This window comes from Nelumbo nucifera, chromosome 4, assembly GCF_055504915.1.
Source record: "Nelumbo nucifera cultivar China Antique chromosome 4, China Antique-T2T, whole genome shotgun sequence".
In the NCBI taxonomy this organism is placed as follows: Eukaryota; Viridiplantae; Streptophyta; class Magnoliopsida; order Proteales; family Nelumbonaceae; genus Nelumbo; species Nelumbo nucifera.
The window spans coordinates 21,107,895-21,128,346 of record NC_142652.1 but is presented as its reverse complement, the minus strand read 5'-3'; the positions used below and the strand labels follow the sequence as shown (position 1 = coordinate 21,128,346).

The following is a 20,452-nucleotide window of genomic DNA, read 5'->3' as shown; positions in this document are numbered from 1 at the left end:
ATATATAAGGTGGAACTGGTTTTGAACCGATAAGAACCGGGACAAATATTAGCAATTGAAATTGATCCATCATTTTTGGTTCCTAGAACCAAAACCAACCCAATCAGTTTGGGTCCATCGGAAAACATGCTGTCTATAATCACTAGAACTAAAATAATTTTAATTGCTAGTGAAATTTTATGAACTTCCATGAAATTTTGCTTTTGGTCAAGGCTTTACATGACATGATATATGAAATACATCAAGCAGATTTATTTTGGGGGAGAATGACTGATCAGCCCAGCTCAGAACTCTTTAGCCCCACCATACAAGGGGGATGAATCCTGACCGTGGATTGCGGTTTATAGGGGGGGGGGCTACTAGTAGACTCTGGGGGGCTGTAATTCAGAATTCTGCAGTGAGCTGCAGAGTACTTTTCCCTTTATTTTGGCTAAAATTTCCGAAAATTTATTAAATAATATAAGCTCATTTATATAAATATAAATATGTTATAAAATACTAAAAATATTAATAAAATAATCGAGTTTCAACAAAGGATCATCTAAAATATTGAAATCTTGAAAAATTTCATCACAGACCAAGAGTCCAAAATGACCAACATTTCTTTGGAACATCACTGAACTATTTCATTGACTCCATTTCTTCAACTGGTAGATCTGAATGCATCTCAATATCATATCCTGGTCGAGATACCTGCCTCTTTCCAGCACTTGCATTCAGTGCTGCAACAAATTTGGTTAGATTTGCATGACCTTCCTGTTCGAATGTTTGTCTCTAATCAGTGAACTTTATGGCCTCCATGGTATGCTTGCAATGCCAGATCTTGGCCCAAAGACTTGAAACATGGGACATAAAGATTCAAAACAAATCACCAGAAGTCTCCACAAGAGCAATACCCATTTTTGAAATGGTGGAAACGATTGGGATCCTTTAATACAATCTCACGCTCAACTATCTTGGAGATGAGTTTTGCTGAATAATGGCAGTTGTGGCACACCCGAAGATTCTTGGTGACACGAATGGTTGCCCTTCCCTGTGTACTGATCAGGCCAAAAGAAATGGCCAGCAATTCACTGTGTCCAATAGGAATGCACTCTCTCTCCTCATCCACATCATGGAGGCTGAAATCAGCATCAGGAACAAATTCATATTCCTCTTCCATTTTCTTCATCAAACACTGCAATTCCCAATAAATCCCCTCTGATCTTGGGTGGGAGACATCCCCTACCCCAAACACATGAACCTTGTTTCGAACCTCTATCCAGCTATAGGCTTTCTGAGGCCTCAAACCCATGTCTCTAATTGTTGCTCTCAGTCTATCAACCATATCCCATTTTGCACTTGCAGCATACAAGTTTGAAAGTAGAATATAGTTTTCAGTATTTAGAGGTTCCAACTCACAGAGATGCTCAATGATTCGCTTACCTAGTTTGGTGTTTTGGTGGATCCTGCACCCATCAAGCAGTGCTTTCTGGACCTCCAAACACTGTTCAATCTGGAAATTCTCACTAAAGGCCCTTGCCTCATCAAAGAGTCCAGCACGAGCTAGAAGATTAACCATTAAAGCATAATGTTCAACCTTGGGTAACCTGATGCAATTGAAGTAAAACCTCCCTTCTTCAACCATGCGTGCAGTGCTACAAGCATGAACAGCAGCAACATATGCAGTCTGATCTGGTTCTATGTCTGTGGACTTCTCCATTTCATGGAAGAGTTCTATTGCAATCTCTCCATGTCCATGTAAGCTATGACCCAGTATCATCACTGTCCACGAGACAGTATCCCTCTCAGACATCCCTGCAAAGATTTTTGAAGCAGATTCCATGCATCCTGATTTGACATACATGTCCATTACAGCATTTTGGACTGCTAAATTCAAATTAATTCCAGTTCTAACTATATATCCATGAATCTCTTTGCCATGTTTATGAGCAGATATTCTTGCACAAGCTGGGAGAACACTAGAGACTGCAAATGCATCAGGTTTTATTCCTGCAGAAATCATCAATCTAAAAAGTTTCAAACCCTCATTGAATCCCCCATTTTTCACATACCCACGAACCATTGCTGTCCATGAGATGGCATCTCTGGAGGGCATCTGATAAAAAACTGTCCGAGCATCTTTAATGCTGCCACAATCAAGATACATTTTCAAGAGTGAATTACTCACCAAAACCTTGAACTCTAACTCACTTTTCCTTGCAATGTCATGAATCCTCTTTCCTTCCTGTAGCGATTTCAAGCGTCCACAGGCTCCAATAACAGTTGCCAAAGCAACTTCATCTATCTCAACACCCAACTCCACCATCTGGTTAAATATATCAATAGCCAGACTGGGTTTATCTTCTTTCATGTATAACCCGGCTAACAAAGTCCAAGAAACCGAGTTCCTCCGAGAAGACTGGTTAAATAGCCACCTTGCAGCTTCAGCACAATCAAGATGCCCGTACATTGTCATTAGAGCTGTGATTACATACTCATCTGAACCCAAGCCCAGCTTGAGAGCCTGGCCATGAACCTGTTTCCCGTAAGATAGACTACCCGAAAGGCGAGAAGCTGTTAAAACGCGAGGAATGGTGTGCTTATCGGGACGGACTGTACGGAGTAGCATTTGCTGATAAATCCACATGACATGATAGGAATTGCCACTGGTGAGATGGTTTTGGATGAGATTGTTCCAAGCAAAGGTGTCTGACAGGGGAATTTCGTCGAACTTATGGTGGATGGCTGCTGCTTCTACAAATTTAGAGGAGCCTTGAAGCTGGGCTTGAACGATACTGGATTGCCTGTGTTGGGATCTGTATATTGATTTTTGGGCTTTGAAGTAACATTGTAACTGTAACGAATGAAGGGCATCCATTTACTCCGCGAATGGATAAAATTCTGAAAATAATTAATTCTCGGAATGAGCTAAAGGGAATGAATTCTTGCCAATTCTCGTCCAGATAATGAGTTTAGTGCATGCAGTTGGAGCCATTCTAACGCAGGGAATGATAATAATGTTTGGCAATATTTTATGAGAATCATCATATCGGCAAATTTAAGTACAATAACAGTAACATTCGAATACCCAAGTACTGAAACGGAGAGAGAATACAGATTGCCTGAGAGGCTGAGAGAGATAAAGGGAAGAAAGGAACTCTGTTTTCGAGAAAAACAGATTATAGCCATTAAGTGAAGTAAAATAGTAGAAATAGAATGAAATCAAACACCATCCCCACATGTAGAAAATGGTGTTGAATTTTTATAAAATGCACTAACCTCCAGCTAAGGTTGCAAATGATGGAGACCCTCACCTGCAAAAGAAGAATTCGAATCAACCCAGACCAGACCAGACCAACGGAGGAGAGGGAATGCATGAAGCCTGAAGGGAATCAGAGAGAGAGAGAAGGATGACATGAAGGTTATGGATGTCAATAGGACGGGTTAACCGGGTAACCCGCTCCACCCATACCGGAACCGGTTTTTTTTTTGCACCAGGAACCGGTTATTTCTCTAATCAGGATAAGGTTAAGGTAACGGACTAACGGTTTGGACTTTGGATTGGGAATTTGGGATGGAGACATGGAGTTAACAAGTCGGTTAGGGTTCAAACCCGACCAATCACCCTTCCTCCTTTTAGTTTTACCCAAGGCTCCTTTCCGTTGATACAAACGCTGAATCGGGGTATTTATACATCCTATTAGCGTTTTGTTTGAAACGTAAAAAATAATGATTATTCGAGCAAAAATACATTTTCTGACACATATTAATGTAAATATTTGCAAACAAACGCAGCCAAGAGACACACGATACGTTACAACGTACAGTATGGAATTACTGTGGGCAAGGCCACAGGATCTGTGGGATGATCAAAGCCATCTCATCATAAGACACACTCTAAATTCTTGTCATGTCGTTGACGAAGGACTCGACAGATCTGGCCCACAAATTATACCTTATCCAGTTTGAACCATAGATCATGGTAATGGTCCCACTGCAAAACAATCTGAAAATTAGATTACATGAGCTTTAACAATAGCAACCAAAATCCCTTGACATAAATTTGGAGTGGACATATAGATTTGGCGAATTTGTCCATTTTATATATAGAGTCAGAGTTTTAGGCATTTTCCATTTTCAGTAAACGTCTTTAATTATCAAACCCTGGCATTTCTTTTCGGTTTTCACTTGCTTTTAACACTAGAAAGAGTACAAATCTCTCTCTCTCTACAGTCGAATTCCTTTTGTAATGGCGGGTTCTTGTCTGCTCTGGTACGCCTGAAACCTGGTTTATTTGCTCGGGGATAGAGAAAGAACGATCTCAGACTTCGGTTTTGGCATTTGGGTTTTATTGGTTTTGTTGTTTTATTTTTGATCGTTCCGTTTCCTTTTTAAATTGAAAACCTTGTGAGACAAAATGAGGTGGGAAAAGGTAGAGTTGAGCAACAGATTGAGAGAAGCTCTGGACGGGAAGAAATCTCCGGGTCGAAAAGGTGGGATTTTTGGGCCTGGGAAGAGATGGGGGCATTCATGCAATGCAGTTAAAGGAGGGAAGTTTCTTTACGTTTTTGGTGGCTATGGCAAGGATAACTGCCAGACCAATGACGTGTATGTTTTCGACACTGGTAAGTTTTCTAAATTTTGATGATTTTTCCCACTTTTGTTGCTGCGACTTTTGCTTGCTTGTATCTGTATTATTAAGTTTTGAGATTACATTGGACATTCATATTTCTTAGTATGTACAGTGCTGATGGTGATGTTATGGATTTGGGCAGTTGTGTATTTTCAGTTTATGAGGTTTTGCTCATTTGGGTTTTCTGTTTTTTCGCCGTTTTGAATCTCTATCTCGTCTTACTGAACAGTTCTCTAGGGACTTATCTGGCGTATTTCTAAATTTTAGTGGTATTATATGATTACTTAGTGCTGAAACTTTTAGGGTTTATCTTCACGAGCTTTGGTTTTAATGCATTATAATCGGTCCCATCCTTGAGGATGATTTTTATGGATTTATTTCATGCGTGTTAGTTTTGAATTTCTACTTTCTTTTTCTTTTTCTTTTCTTTTTTTTTTTTTTGAAATCTTATAGGATTTTCATCTCATACATTTGCAGTTCTAGGGTGATCTCTCTCTTTCTCGTATATGTTTACTTCAAAGGCATCTTGTGTGTTCCTTCTGAGTTGGCTCATTTCCTTCACTTTTCGTTTTTCCCCCCTTTCTTCATGGCTTTTTGTTCGGTATGCAGTTAGGCAGACGTGGAGTAAGCCAATGGTAAAAGGAATTCCACCTTCTCCAAGGGACAGTCATAGTTGTACGACTGTAGGGAACAACCTGTTTGTGTTTGGTGGTACTGATGGGAGGGTTCCCCTGAAGGATTTGCATATACTGGATACTTGTAAGTCCGTTTTGTTTCACTGGTTCTTCTGCTTTCAGTCTGTTAGCATTATATCTAATGCCAATCTTATATTGTTGGATGTGTTGATTTCCAATTAAATATGTAAAATTAAATTTATAAAACTATTTGCTATGAGCATCTAACATGTAATTTGCATTTGCAGATTGTTGGGGATTTTTTTTTTTTTTTTTAAATCAATAGATTGTCAGAGACTGGTGTATTGATTTTTAATCACCTAATGCATTTCTGTTTCATTTTTTGTTCTTCCATTTCATTTTATTGTTTTATGGAGATAAGAACTATGTTAACTTTTTCGTGAGGTATCTATAGAGGAAATAGTGCCTGCTTCTAGGAAAATGTTTGGATTCATGTGCCTTTATGATTGTTTTATTGTTTAGTCCATTTAGGGACCATTCTGTTTTATCTTCTATTGAATTAGTTCATATTATAAGTTCTTATGTGTTTAAGCTTGTTTTTAGCATCCAATACATGGATAACTCCGAGAGTTGCTGGTGAGGGACCAGAAGCACGAGAAGGCCATAGTGCAGCCCTTATTGGTAAACGACTATTCATATTTGGAGGCTGTGGGAAATCATGGAATGAATCAAATGAATCAATTGAAGTATACTATAATGATCTTTACATGCTAGATACAGGTAAGCTTCTCTATCTGCATCTAATCATCTCGAGCATCGAAATTATAGATTATTAAGTGGTCTGTTCCGTCATCTATAGTTACTTACATTATTCCATTACTTACGATATTTAGTCATATCCACTGTGGCTATCAGGTTCTGCCACTTACAAAACAAATGTTCCTTGTAAATTTGGAATAATACTCAAATAGTTAGACATGCAATAATGAGGTCATCCTATTTGGTGTTCTAAGATTTCTGGACATGGGTTCTAGCTAATGGTTATTAATATCTTATCTTCATTGTTAACAAATGTTAGAGCTACAGCTGTGGAAAATAAATGCTTTTAAAAAGCAACCCTGGGCCAACTTATTTTAAGCACTTATTGAATAAGTGCTTATTCAAATCACATGGGAGTTACAGCCACAGTCACTGCAGTGGCCACTAACAACTTCAACAAATCTCCCCCTGACATCCCCTTCTTCCTCTCCTCTCCTCCTTCACTAACCCCTTCAACATCTTCTGGTGGTCCGTTACCACCACCACCACATCACTTGAGAAGATGCAGCTGAGTCACTGCTCCCTACCATGATAGTCAGAGCTGCTAGAGGGGAGTTTGAACAGAAGAAGCCTCACGTTACTGTCATAACAATCGACCATGTTGACCACAACAAGACCACTCTCACTGCTGCCCTAACCATGGTCTTGGCCGCTGTTGGTAACAGTGCTCCCAAAAATACAATGAAATTGACGCTACTCTGGAAGAGAGAGCTAGAGGTATCACCATTAACACTGCTCACATCGAGTACAAGACTGAGAAGCGCTACTATGCTCATGGCGACTGCCCTGGTTACACCAATTATGTCAGAACATGATTATTGGTGCTGCTCAGATGGGTGGTCTTTAATTATTATTATTATTGGTTATTTGTTGTATTTTCTTAAATAAAATATATTATTATTACAAGAAGTTATTTTATTGTATTTTCTTAAATAAAATAAATTATTTAATAGTGCCATGTGGGCCCATGTGTCTAATGAGGGTTAGAATTGTCATTTTCTTTGAAGAGGTAAAGTAAAATTGTATTAATCAAAAAGAGATATACAAGTATAATTGCTCACTGTACAAACTTCTGTACAAATGAACAAACTTTAAGAGCCCTCAAAAAAAAATTACCGCCACACAAGAAGCCAGAGCATCCCCCTTAAAAAGCAAATATGTACTCAGCCGCCCTCTTAAGGCCCGTTCGCTTTTCGGTAAGTTACTTACCCGGGTAAATGCAGTTACCTGGGTAAGTTTTTCCTGGGAAACACTTACCCGGGTAAGTGCAATTGCCCATGTTCTTTTATTTCCCAGGTAAATGAGGCAATGACCATTTTAGCCATAAAAATCCATTATTAAAAGGGGCATTCTTGTCTCATTCAAGTGCTGGCAACTTTCCTCCTATATGGGAAAGTTATTTACCCACCAATAACCTTGGTCAATGGGATCTTGGTCCCCACATAAATCTGATTCTCTGAAAAAAGAACATGGGATTCTTGGTCAATGGGAACCAAAATCCCATTGACCAACTTTCTCTACCAAGAATATGTTCTCTATTGCCACCAACAAGGCTTTTGTCTCCTCCTACAGACCTTTAATAGACACCCCTAAGAACTCACCCATGCTTTACAGTTTGGACAGTACCCATGAAGAAACTTCATCTTTGCTTACATACCTTAAGTTGACTGGAGGATTCAAACTTGTGACTTCAGTAGCTTGCTCTGGGAACACCACTGCTAAGGGAACTTGCTGCTCTGCCTCAGAATTATCCGACATCCCCTCCTGTTGCAGATTGAGAACCACTGGATCTTGCTCATTATTCCCCTGATTGCACACCACCGGGACTAAAGCTTTCTCAATACCTGCCTGAATTCCTTGATCCTTTCTTCTTAGATTCACATACTCCTCCCCCAACACCTCTGGTCTAGCTGATATCAGCAGCTCGGAAACAACTCTCAGACTCATTTCCTTCTGGCTTTAATTGCTTTAATACTATCTCACATCACATTGCATACAACCTTTGCTTAATTTTAATACGATACACCATTTTTTCCATTTGAAAACAGGGAAAATGCTCCACCTAAAAGGTATATAGAGCTTTCATTGTAGTCATACTGGGAACTCAACAAATGGTGGGTTCATTCAACTTCATGAACGCTGTATGTACCATATGCTGCCGATGCCCTGTTTTTGTTGTGTATCAATCACTTACCTTGTTTTGCTCTGCAAAAAGCATTGTGGATATATTCACTGCATTCAGATTGTTTTGCAGGAGGGCATTTGGGTTTAAATTATACTCCTGCCTTAAATCTCAGGAACTGAAATTATTACTCCTGCCTTAAATTATATCACTATGGATTCCAATAGAACATGGAAGTTGAAGGCTAAAACCAGCAATACCCAAACTTTGATCCACTGCAAAAATTGACCCAGAGTATGGAATTGATTCAAATTCTTTTACCAAATCTAAATCTACCCCAATGAAAAATGCAACCTTAAGGTTGTCATTTATATACAGTATACTACTAGGGTACTAGCATTTTGAGTATCACCTCATGGTATTATATTTATTTCATTTGAATGCATATGTATTCATCAGGGTGTGTTTACATTTAGATGCATGATAAACTGAGCAAGTCCAGCGGGTTATGATTTATTTTATTTTCTTTTTTCCTGTCAACATGTGCAGAAACATTTGTATGGAGACGTGCTCTTACTTCTGGAACTCCACCTTCTGCACGCGATAGTCACACTTGTTCGTCTTGGATGAACAAAATAATTGTGGTTGGTGGTGAAGATGCATCTGATTATTATTTGTCTGATGTCCATATCCTTGATACAGGTTCCTGGTTTTAAAACTGCCCTGCTTATATGAATAGCAATAACAAAAAAATTATGTTCATTAGTTCATTTTGAAAATTTTCTTGCTTGTAATTTGTATGCATCAACAGATACTCTTGTTTGGAGGGAACTGGTTACTTCAGGCCAGCTATTACCTCCTCGTGCTGGACACTCCACTGTTGCTCTCGGAAGAAACTTGTTTGTTTTTGGAGGATTTACTGATGCTCGAAATCTTTATGATGATCTTCACATGCTTAATGTTGGTATGTATTCATAATCATAGTTTTGTGTAATTGATTCATGTATAGCATCTGGAGTAGTTCAAAGTGGAAAACCTGTCAATCATCCAGTGTGTGCATACAAGGGTATTCTATATGTATATTTTCTATGCCAAATATGAACCTAATAGTTGATCCTAACAACCAGAAGGACCAGCAAGGCCACGTTGACCATATGTATAGGATCATCTAGTTGGTCAAACTTTTGTACCAGGAGATCTGCTAGGTGGGATCTTTGGAAGATGCTTCCATGCAGAAGTTTCTAAAGCTTGATGGAGCGGGTGGTTGGATTGTCCTGCCAAAAATGAGATTGTATGTGGATCAATCTGAACCCAGACCAGGCCATGTATTGTGACTGTTACAACCTTGTTGATCCAACTGGTTGAAACTTGAAATCTGGCCAGACTGGTTAAACCACTGAACTATATGTAAGATCGCATCTTCTCTTTTAGTTTTGTGTAAAGGACTAGTCAAATTACTGGCAAACCATGGTAACTTTAGCTACCTATCCACCAACTGGTTAACCTAGTTTTCAAACATTGATCAAACCTCTTGTTACTTGTTTGATCAGACCTCTAAGCCTTGTCCCAGTTATATGGGGTCTGCTACATGACTACATCAATCCTTGTCTGCTTTATGTGGATGCAAATTTTCTCTTACTAGTATTATTCTGGTGGTCTAATGGGAATATGATGTGCACATTATTGTTATTTTGTTTGCCATAAATTTTGAAGATTTGAATTTCATGAAACCAAGCTTTGCCTATTTGTCATTGTTACTCAAATACCTTTTAAATTCTCTCAACCTTAAAATTCCAAAGATTGTCATATAAATAATAGAAAAGATGTCATGATATAGTCCACCCCTCCCAAGACCCCAAATTACTTGGACCAACATTGGGTAATAACTTTTATGTCACACACACACACATACACACACACACACACACACCAACATTGGGTAATAACTTGTATGTATGTATGTATGTATACCAGTGCTCCTAATGATCCCTTTTTCCTCTTACCACCCCAATCTCCGAGCAGAGACTGGTTTTTGGACTAAGGTGATGGCATCAGGCCAGGGACCCTCTCAGAGATTTTCTGTGGCTGGGGACTGCTTGGATCCACAAAAGGGTATTGCAGTGTTCATAGGCGGCTGTAACAATCAGCTTGAGGCCTTGGATGATATGTATTACTTACACACAGGTTTGTTTATTGCTGTGTATCTCTCTATTCAATGTAAATTTATATAAAGCTAAACTCAAGTTATGTCTTAGTATGCTAACTTCCATGGTATCTTTACTAGAATTGTCAGCAGAAAACGGGCAAGATGAACAAAGGCAAGAAAAGTTATCCCTCAAGAAAGAATTAAAGAAAAAGTGCCAAGAACAATATGTTCCACTTCCTGCAAATCTATCACTAATCAATACAGATGCACCCCAACCTGGAATGATGCTTAATTGGTCCCAACCTGTGCCTTTGCCAAGTTTTAGCCAAGCAGGTAATAGCTAAACCACTCTTTCTGTAGCCACTCACCTTGCTTATTTTTTTCTTTTTTTTTCTTTTTTGATTGGTAAACTCACCTTGCATTTCTTTATTTCTTTTTTGGATAATTAATACTGTTTTGTGCTATTCGGTAGAAGATGGCAATGTATTTTCTTTGTTAGCTTATTTTTCTTTTAGTAGAACTCTTTGTTAGTTTAATTTTTGTTCATTTGATAGTTTTTTTGTTAATTTATTGCACCATAGAATCATGATTGCCATGGAAAATGTCCATTTTATTTCATTTTCATTGAAAATGTATTTCCATTGTTTCACTTTCACATTTCCTTGGTGGTATTCCTGATGTTCCCACTTGAAAACTACTGTGTTCTTTCCATATTACCTTATGTTTCATCAACTCTTCTTGCCTTCCCATTTTCTTTTTGCTCTGAAATAATGTTCTTTTTTTCTTTTTGTCTATAAGGACTAAAGGCTGATAATTTGCTTTAGTTCTGCTCCATGAGAAATTGTAAGTTTGTTGCAGGTCAGAATGAGTAATGAAATAAATAAATACATGGAAAGAAGATCGGAACAAAAGATACATATTAATCAGTAAAACAATTCCGTTATTCTATTTCTAATTATTTTGCTAAATGTTCTATATGTATTGGTCATATATATGTTGTTCGACATGTTATGTGATAATTAAATTCTAAGTTTCTGTAAAACAAAAACGAAAAGGAAAAAAAGAGGAACAATTCTTTTGACTGTTTGTGCCTAGAGGATACCATTGTAATTCCATTTACTCTGAATAATGATGAATGTGAAGAAGTTGAGACTGAGAACTTACAACTGAGTATGCTTTCAGATTTTTATGCATGCAAATTGGATCTACAAGCCATTGGACTAATTGGATTTGACTTGCCAGTTAAAACCAGATTGTCCCAATTCCCAAACTGCCCCCTTCCAAGTTAAGATATCAGCCTGGTTCTTCTGTGGAGGTATAAAAAAATCTATAGTGGCTGTTAAACGATCACATTTTATCTTCTCGATAATTTTGCCTCAAAATAATAGGTGCCTTCATAGATCATGCTTGGTGTGAATTCAAAAGGCAGCAGATCTATAAGATGGGTCCAACAGAGCTGAAGACATTGAAATGAATGAATGGTAGAAAGGGCAGTATTTGGGACTAGCCCAAATAGGTCTGATAAAATGAGAGAAAGTATAATAAGATGCTTTGGCCATATTCAGAGAGGATCTCCCATTGCACCAAGTAGTGACTTGATGCAAGTTGATGGTTCTAGAATAACTAGGGGAAGGCCAAAAAGGACATGGGTTGAAATAGTGAGAAAAGATCTTGGGACTCACCATCTCATGGAGGATATTGCCCTTGATGTGGTGGAATTATGAAAGAGCGTTTATAGCCATCTCCATGCTTTAGGATAAGTCTTTTTGGAGTTCCAAGTTAGTTGCTTAATGTGCTAAGGGGCACTACCTTTAAATGTTTATATTCTAAAAATCAGCTTTGAATATATCAATATGAACCAATGTATACATAGTGTTCCTTGAATACTCCCCTCAAGATAGATTCCTGTCTAATAGCTATTGAAGAGAATGAACTAAATTAAGTGGTTCATTGCTTGGTGCAGTTGTAAAATCTCAGGCTGACAATCTTATGATAGCCTGGGTATGATTCTTAGAGCAACCAATAACCACTTTGTGCAGAAAACAAGACAAAGGATAGGTTTATATCCAATCTACCCTTCCCAAGATCCCAGAGAGCCACGACCATCATTGGGTAATGTCCCTTTATATGCATATTTCTTGATGATGATGGTATTGCATTTGGAGCCATTTAATGGTTGAACTCATCTCTTCTATACATGAGAGATACATGAACTTATTTTGGTAATGGGTGTAACAGTTGCATGCACCATGGGAGATGACATGCATTATTACAGTAATGGCTTAAATAAAATTTTAAATGTTAGAATATGCAACCAAATTTTTGAAGAAAATTGCTTTTGTTTATTATTTATATTTTGTAAAGGTGATTCCAGACAATTTTTTAATTAGTTCATGACTTCAATAGGCAGTTGTTCTGAGCTGCTTGGTTCCAAAACTTAAAACAAAGATAAGGTTTTCATAAATTTTCTCTTTTGAAATGAAACTTTGGTTCTGGATACTGGATAAGGAGACAAGAAAACATGATAAAGGGATAATGTTGCATACTTGCATACTGGATAAGGAGACAAGAAAACAAGAGAGGCGCATTTTGGGGTATGTGCCTTGCCCACGTCCTAGGCGCACACCCCTTTCAAAAGGCGTACCAGGGTGTGCACCTGATGTGCCTTGCTCCTCAGCCCAGGCGTGCGCCTTTTTAAAATTTTGTGCTTTTTGCTTTTTTTTTTTGAGTCTAACGGCTGGGCCGGGGGCTCCGCCCCCGGACCCCTCAAGGCAAGCCCGAACAAGTCTGTTAGGTTTGAAACTCTTATTTCTCACATAAAACATAATGATTTTATAACTTTTATTGCCTTTTAAGAAGATATTTTATTGCAATGAATGAATGAACAACATTAGAAAATAGGGGGTTCTCACTGGTACAAAGGCGACTCATAGAATCAAGAATGCAATATGTTTTAAAACACTGAGGCGTAAATTGTCCCTTGCGCCTTTTTTGCGCCTTGCGCTTTTAAAACACTGAGTTCAGGGTGGATAGAGGTTAGAGGGTAATATATACTTTTTTTTTTTACAGTAACAGACACAAAAATTATTAAAATACTGACAGAAATGCACAATTTTACGGGCCCTTAAGAAGTTTTCTCGTTAGGAAAGGAGAGCGGCTAATGGTATAGTGCCATAGTGGATTACTTAACTAAGCAAGGGGTGCATAGGGACCATCTCTTTTGGGCTCAACTTAATTCTTTTCTGTTATTGAGGCTGTAGCTCGTTTTTTCCTCTAGGAAGCTTCATTGTATAATCTGTTTCATTGGTTCTTAATTTCATAAATTCTCTCGTTACTTATCAAAAACAATAAAAAGGGTAACATATACTCTTCTTTTCACATTAAATGTGTAGACTAGTTGGGATCTTATGACTTCTTATTAACTTTGGGTATTAAAAAATCTTAAGCATAAATATATGGCTTTAACTAAAAGGAAATGGTGGAACAGGATTCTTGCCAATCTGGATCTGCTACCCGCAAACTGTTCCCACATCCTGACCCACAAAACACTACACCATGTATTGAGAACATTTTCCCATTAATGGTAAGGGAGATATTCCCAATACACAGCTGTGATATCCCGTGGGTAGCAGATCCAAGCCCATGCAGACAACCCCACTTTGTGGGTCAAGGCAGAATCTTTGATGAAATTCTGTTCACAACAGTCTCGAGTGAAAAATACCCAAAAGTTACAAACTCTGGATGGGTCTGGCAAGCACTTTTGTGCCTTTTCTTCTTAGGTATTCTCCTTAGGAGTAATGCATTAATTGACCCATTATTAGCCAATAGCCATTGACTTGATGCATTGAATTTCTGAATCTCTTAAAGTAAAACAAAATGTTTTAATTATACCAGGGTTTAATGTGGCTCTTCCAAATCATCCAGTTTTATGAATTCGGTTCAGTTGACAGAAAACATTGCTCTTGATTGAGCAAAATGGTGGAACTGGATTCATGTAATACGATCTGAACCCATATTTAATCTTCAAGACAAATTTCAATGTAAAGCAAATATTCTTTACATTTGGAGTTTAATATAATCAATTGATGAATACTTATAAAGGAAATGGTGAACAAGAAATGTCACAAACACAAGTACTGGTATTTTTTTGTGTAAATGTGGTTATGCTGAGTGAATTGAAGTCTCTAGGTATTCAAGGTGTAAATGAGTTGTTGATTCAGTGATGTATTTTAATTAGTGTAAAAGAATTAATTTTTGCGTTAAGGATATGCATGAGGGGGCAAGAACCAATGTTTGAACACCGGTGGTAGAGACTTCAAAATTTACAGTTACTATGGGTCTTCACCAAGGTCAGCTCTTAGCCCTTATCTATTTGCACTGTTCATAGATGAATTGACTAAACATATTCAAGGGGAAGTTCCATGGTGCACTGATCACAATGAAGGATTAAATGCAAACATAATCTTATGTACAAATGCCTTAGAAACAAGAGGTTTTAAAATAAATAGGACTAAAACAGAGTATATGACATGTAAATTTAGTAATGATTGGAGTGTAAGTCAAGATACACTTAGGATTGGATACTAAGAAATAACTCAATTTGACCATTTCCAGTACCTTGGTGCAGTAATTCATAACAAGGAAGAGATTGAGGGGTGCATCTAGACTTTTATGTGATAGGTGAATACCACTTGGATTAAAAGGAAACTTCTATAAAACAATTGTAAGGCAAGCTATGTTGTATGGAGTGGAGTGGTGGGTGGTCAAGAAACAACATGTCCAGTAAATGAATGTGGCAGAAGTGCGAATGCTAAGACAGATGAGTAGAATAACTAGTAAGGATAGGATTAGGAATAAAGTTATCCTTAGGAACCTAGGAGTGCTCCAATAGGTGATAAAATGAGCGAGTAGACTAAGATGGTTTGGGCACACACATAGAAGACCACCAACTGCACAGGTTAGAAGAAATGATTTGTTACACATTGAAGGGGCTAGAAGTAGTGGTGTGGCACAAAGGCAGCTTGTAGAATCAATAATGTAATATGTTTTATTTCACATTAGCTACTTAAAGTAGTGTAATTGAGAAAAAAAAAAGAGATTGTGGGTTTTACATGCTTGAAAATGTTTTATATGTTTGATTTTATTTTTAAATTTTTATTTGAATATGCTTTACATGTTATATTTATGTATTTTCAATTTTCAATTTTTTTTGAAAATTTTGGCTTTTTTGAATTTTCTAACATTTTTTTTTATTTTTTAGATTTTTTTTTGTATGTTTGTGCCTTGCTTCAAAAAGGTGTGTGCCTCGCCATGTGCCTTGCACTTTTAAAACACTGTATTATATATATTTTAACATATAATATATTATAATATATATTATGTAATTAAATTTATTATATTATGCATGAATATATAAATATAATATATACTAAATAGTATATATTATATAATATATATTACATGTTGTATAGCAAAGTTCGGTTAATTCGTTTTTTTTTTCTTTTTCTGGTTAACTGAATTTCTAATTTTTAAAAACTGAATCCGAAACCGAAACCAAAATATTTAAAAACTGAAATAGCCAAACCGAATTAACCAAAAATTTATATTTGGTTTTTCGGTTTTAACCAAAATATTCATGTTGCTGTCCCCACATAGTTGGGATAAGGCATGGGTGGTGATAATGATGGTATACGATAGGATCAATTATGAGCTGTATCATTGGCTATATAAAAGAGGATACATGAATGTGATGCTTTATTTTCTACAACTGTAGCTTTTTATTAAGAAAATTGCAGTATAAGTTATTAAATAATTTACATTGTGCAAGGATCTGGGGGTGGTGGTGGGAGGATTATATTAAGAAGTGTCTTAAATGAATCCAGATTAATATCCAAATTTGGAATGTGTTGGGCTGTTGGAACAACCTACCAATTTAATTTTATTTGTGCAACATAGCTGTCTGCAGTAGCCTGTGGCAAAAAAGGGTAGATTTTCACTGGAAATGGAGGCCGAATAGGAGTTTTTAAGTATCCAAATCGAGAGCGGTACCTAGCTAAGAAGCATGCAACCAAGTGCTAACCCATTAAAATTTTCTTCTGGTATGGTAGAGAAAAGTTTCTGACTGTGCTCATGCTTCTCACTATTTGATTTTCAACTGCTATTTATCAGTTCACAGAACCATTTTTGTTTGGGTTGTCATTTAAGAGCTTGATACTGTCAAGTATATCACCCTTCATATCCACACCATTGTGTCTTGCCTGTGTTATTTGTCTAAGTTGTTGAGAACTTCTAATTTGTCTTAATCATGATATTTTTGTATACATATTTGGTAACTTAATGGAAAGTCTAATGGATTTTTCTTAAATAATGTTTGTCTGGATCCAACTTATGTAGTAGCATAGCTTATCAAGGATAATTCACTGGAATAGGCTATTAAGGATGTATGCAGCATGTAGTAACAAACAGAAGATAATTGACCTCATAGAATTTCTGCAGAAGTTTCTTGATGAGTACCTGCAAAGAATGCAACATATAGAAAACCGTGATGCAGTATCTGTTATCACAATATTCAAATTCATAATGAAATATTAGCCTTGTATATGAAGATTTGCTTTGGAGTGCAGGAAAACAGATACTACCACTGAATGAATCTGGGCATTCTCAAGAAAAGTTATTTGAAGCCAAGGTTACTAAAGTTTACCATTATGGTTACGCAATTGAAACTAATATTGATGGAAAGACTCTTCGAGGGATAATATTTTCCTTCAAACCAACTTTCTCCCATGCAGCTAATGACTACCTTAGCAGGTAAGAATATGGTTATTCCATATGTGCTCCTTCTGAGAGGTGAGAGTTCCAGTTGCTAGTCATTTTCTACCATATTCATTTAAAATGGTTTCTATGTATTTGCATGTCAGGAAAAGAACAGGTTTTGAAGTTGGTGGTATTAAGTTGAATGATGGTTATGAGCCCAGATTGAAAATGGCTAGGTCTATAGAAGAACAGGTAATAATAGATCATCAACAAACAGATGATGTTCATGGAAAAGAATCCAAATCACAGAAACCTCAATTGGAAAATACTGGTATCTCAAAGGAAAACGATTCAATGCATGTTGATGTTTCTCATGCCCATGTGGTTAGTCTTCTGCTCTTCCTTATCTTGAATATGAGGTCTTTTGAGTTGATTTGTTCAGTTATTCTGTACAATTGCCTAGGAATATGAGGTCTTTTGAATAACAAGTAAACTTTATTAGAAAAATGATAAAATACAAGGCAGAGTAAACTTTCTTCTGCTCCTCCTTATCTTGAATATGAACTCTATTCACTCCTTGCTTTGCTAGCCCATTAGCGAAGAAGTGCCAACTTCTTCTGACCCAAGATGCCTAGGATATCCTTTTTTTTTTATAACAAGTAAACTTTATTAGAAAAATGATAAAATACAAGGCAGAGAGGGGTAAACTTTCTTCTGCTCCTCCTTATCTTGAATATGAACTCTATTCACCCCTTGCTTTGCTAGCCCATCAGCGAAGAAGTGCCAACTTCTTCTGACCCAAGATGCCTAGGATATCCTTTTTTTTTTATAACAAGTAAACTTTATTAGAAAAATGATAAAATACAAGGCAGAGAGGGGTAAACTTTCTTCTGCTCCTCCTTATCTTGAATATGAACTCTATTCACCCCTTGCTTTGCTAGCTCATCAGTGAAGAAGTGCCAACTTCTTCTGACCCAAGATGCCTTGATTAATGGCCGGGGTCTACATAATGAATGGTCTTGCTAATCCCAATTCCTAATACTATAGGTCCATCTAATAATGTCCTAACAGCTTTCTATCCACTACAAGTTTATAACCAATGGTTGGTCCAAAAAAGAATTCTATAACCAATGGTCCTTCTAATTTCAATTTTCAATCCAATGGTTTGCAGTCTACCATAGTAAGTTCTGAATCCTATTCAATAGACCCTGGATCTAGGACTCAAATCCAAATCCAATGGACTTGATTTAAATCCAAATCGAATAAGATCTGAATCCAATTCAAGACCCGTAGTCTATAACCGATGGTCCTGTTAATTTTAATTTTCAATCCAGTGGCTTGCAGTCTTGCCATAATAGGAACCCAATTCAACAGACCCCTAGTTCCAATAGGATCTAGGACTCAGTTTAAATCCAAATCCAATTGGATTTGAATCCAATTCAAGACCCCTATACCTAATCGGATTCGTATTTGAGTTTCTAATAATCGATAGATTTGGATGTGGTTGGATTCAATCAAAACATGACCTGGTTACAGTCCTATACTGAGCTAATAATATGCTTCCTTGGATACTTATAATTGAAAATTGCAGCTGTTGGGTATTGATTTCTCACAAACTGCTATAGTAAAATAACTGTCATTTTATGTTGTTACTTGAAGCAAAGCCTACTTTAGATGCTGCTTGAGAAGATCAGTTTTACACTCATATGATAGCACAAATTTGAAGTTATTTGGCACTGATGCATACATCCAAAGTCCATTTCAGGTCATCATTGGTGTTTACTGTGGGATCTCTATGGCTCAACCATCCCCTAATAAATCTTGTTGATGACCTAAAATGGATGGAATCACTGATCCTTGCTTTTGAAGTCTCAATCAATCCAGGACACCATATTGACATGATATTTGCTCTTCATCAGGTTGGTAATAACTTGGGATCATCGGTGGAACCTCTTCCATATCATGATGGTGCAAACGATCAACAGAATCCTGAGCTAGAAGTTCCATCTGGAAATCTTTCTGCCAGTGCTGAAAACGTGGATGCTTTGCCCCCAAACTAAGTATGAACAGAAAGTTACTTATCTATATGCATCCATGCACTCCCTTTCACAATTACATGGGCAAATACTAATAATAGAATCATAGTACCCATCTAGATAGTGTGAAGCTTGTATCTGACATGCGGTCCTTAGGTTGTAGGAAGGGGACTGAAGTCTGAAATCGCTATGCAATTCTTAGGTATGTAGAGTTGATCCAAGACCCCCCCTTCCCCCGGGAGAAGAAAAGAAAAAGACAGAAGACCAATAGGTTTGCTGGTTGTGAACTGAAAGTTCCATATACACGTTTGAATGTGCAAGTACTGCAATTTTCATGTATGCATGAATGAGAAATAAGTACCCCTCTTTTAAACAGGTTAGATCTAACATACGGCTGGGTGCCAGGCGTCATAAAGCATGATTTCCTGGGTGATGACATCTCCAGACTTCAGTACAACTTACGAAGATCAGCGAATGCCTAACAGCAAGCATGATTGTCTCATACAGTCGAGCCATTGTCATCTACCATACATGGTTCTAAAGATCAAAGGGTTCAGTTCCGCTTATAGACCCATCGTCAGCGGCAGATACTACAGATCATAGAATGAAGCATCCTCAAAATACTGATATCAGCTGCAATCCACCCAAAATACTGATATCATACTGACAAGACTATGAAATTTTGCTATAGTTGTATTAACTATTAAGCAATAGATAATAGATAATTAGATGTGTTCACAGCACCAAACCTTGAAAACCCATACTCTCTATGTCTTCTTGCAAGTCTGCGTTGTGTGCCAAATTATGATGTATCATTGCAATGAGGTCCCCTGCCCGGAACTGGAAGAGCGCTGGTGCTGGCGGCAAGGGGTGTCGTCTATTTGGTGAAATCATGAGTTGGTCACTAAGATATGTTTTAATTCCTTGACCCTTGTCACCTATTGTCTTCAAGGTTTCACTTGTTGGTGAATGAAGGATATGCGGCTTAAAATTCCTAGTGAATATGTTGGGCGACATGGGGCATATCATATCGTTGTCGGTGTAACGGGATATGTTTTAATACATTAATACATTTTTTAAAGCATTTAAAGCATCTCAGGATTGCTGAAATATAAGAATAGTGTGCTACCATTGTGAAGTCGCTAATCCTACACCCTAAAAACAGGGTCACCGTGTTTAATAGACCCTGCTTTTTCAGTGTATTGCCATTGGCACCGATGTTCATTAACCAGCCCATGAAGGAAAAATACAATCATTTCAAAATCGTCACTCAAAATGCATTAGAAAACGTCTCATAAAGTCATAATAACTATCACAAGTTCACAA

General features: G+C 37.3%; 1 protein-coding gene and 1 pseudogene across 8 annotated transcripts; one reads left to right on the top strand and one right to left on the bottom strand.

Annotated features, from left to right (window-relative positions):
- Positions 1-537: 537 nt before the first annotated feature.
- Positions 538-3,606, bottom strand: LOC104597916 (pentatricopeptide repeat-containing protein DOT4, chloroplastic pseudogene; annotated as a pseudogene). Of its 2 annotated transcripts, none has more exons than XR_016085330.1 (2): positions 3,262-3,606; positions 538-2,883 (listed from the first exon to the last, which is right to left on the bottom strand). The product of XR_016085330.1 is annotated as a pentatricopeptide repeat-containing protein DOT4, chloroplastic pseudogene, transcript variant X1 (transcript). The 2 variants fall into 2 exon arrangements; XR_016085331.1 differs by having other exon boundaries at positions 3,297-3,606.
- A 510-nt stretch (positions 3,607-4,116) lies between these two features.
- LOC104597918 (uncharacterized) lies at positions 4,117-20,046 on the top strand. 6 transcript variants are annotated; one of them, XR_735277.3, is made up of 12 exons: positions 4,208-4,607; positions 5,225-5,374; positions 5,854-6,030; positions 8,741-8,893; positions 9,003-9,155; positions 10,214-10,375; positions 10,476-10,670; positions 16,943-17,144; positions 17,255-17,474; positions 19,010-19,150; positions 19,329-19,397; positions 19,503-19,640. XR_735277.3 is itself a non-coding variant. In XM_088903096.1 (11 exons), the coding sequence occupies exons 1-10, from the start codon at positions 4,400-4,402 to the stop codon at positions 19,148-19,150; spliced, it is 1,743 nt and encodes a 580-aa protein (XP_088759222.1). In that variant the 5' UTR covers positions 4,117-4,399; the 3' UTR covers positions 19,532-20,046. The 6 variants fall into 6 exon arrangements, 4 of the variants coding, with proteins under 4 accessions (XP_088759222.1, XP_010258009.1, XP_010258007.1 ...); XR_735276.3 differs by having other exon boundaries at positions 19,283-19,397; XM_088903096.1 differs by lacking the exon at positions 19,329-19,397 and having other exon boundaries at positions 4,117-4,607; positions 16,961-17,144; positions 19,532-20,046.
- Positions 20,047-20,452: the final 406 nt, after the last annotated feature.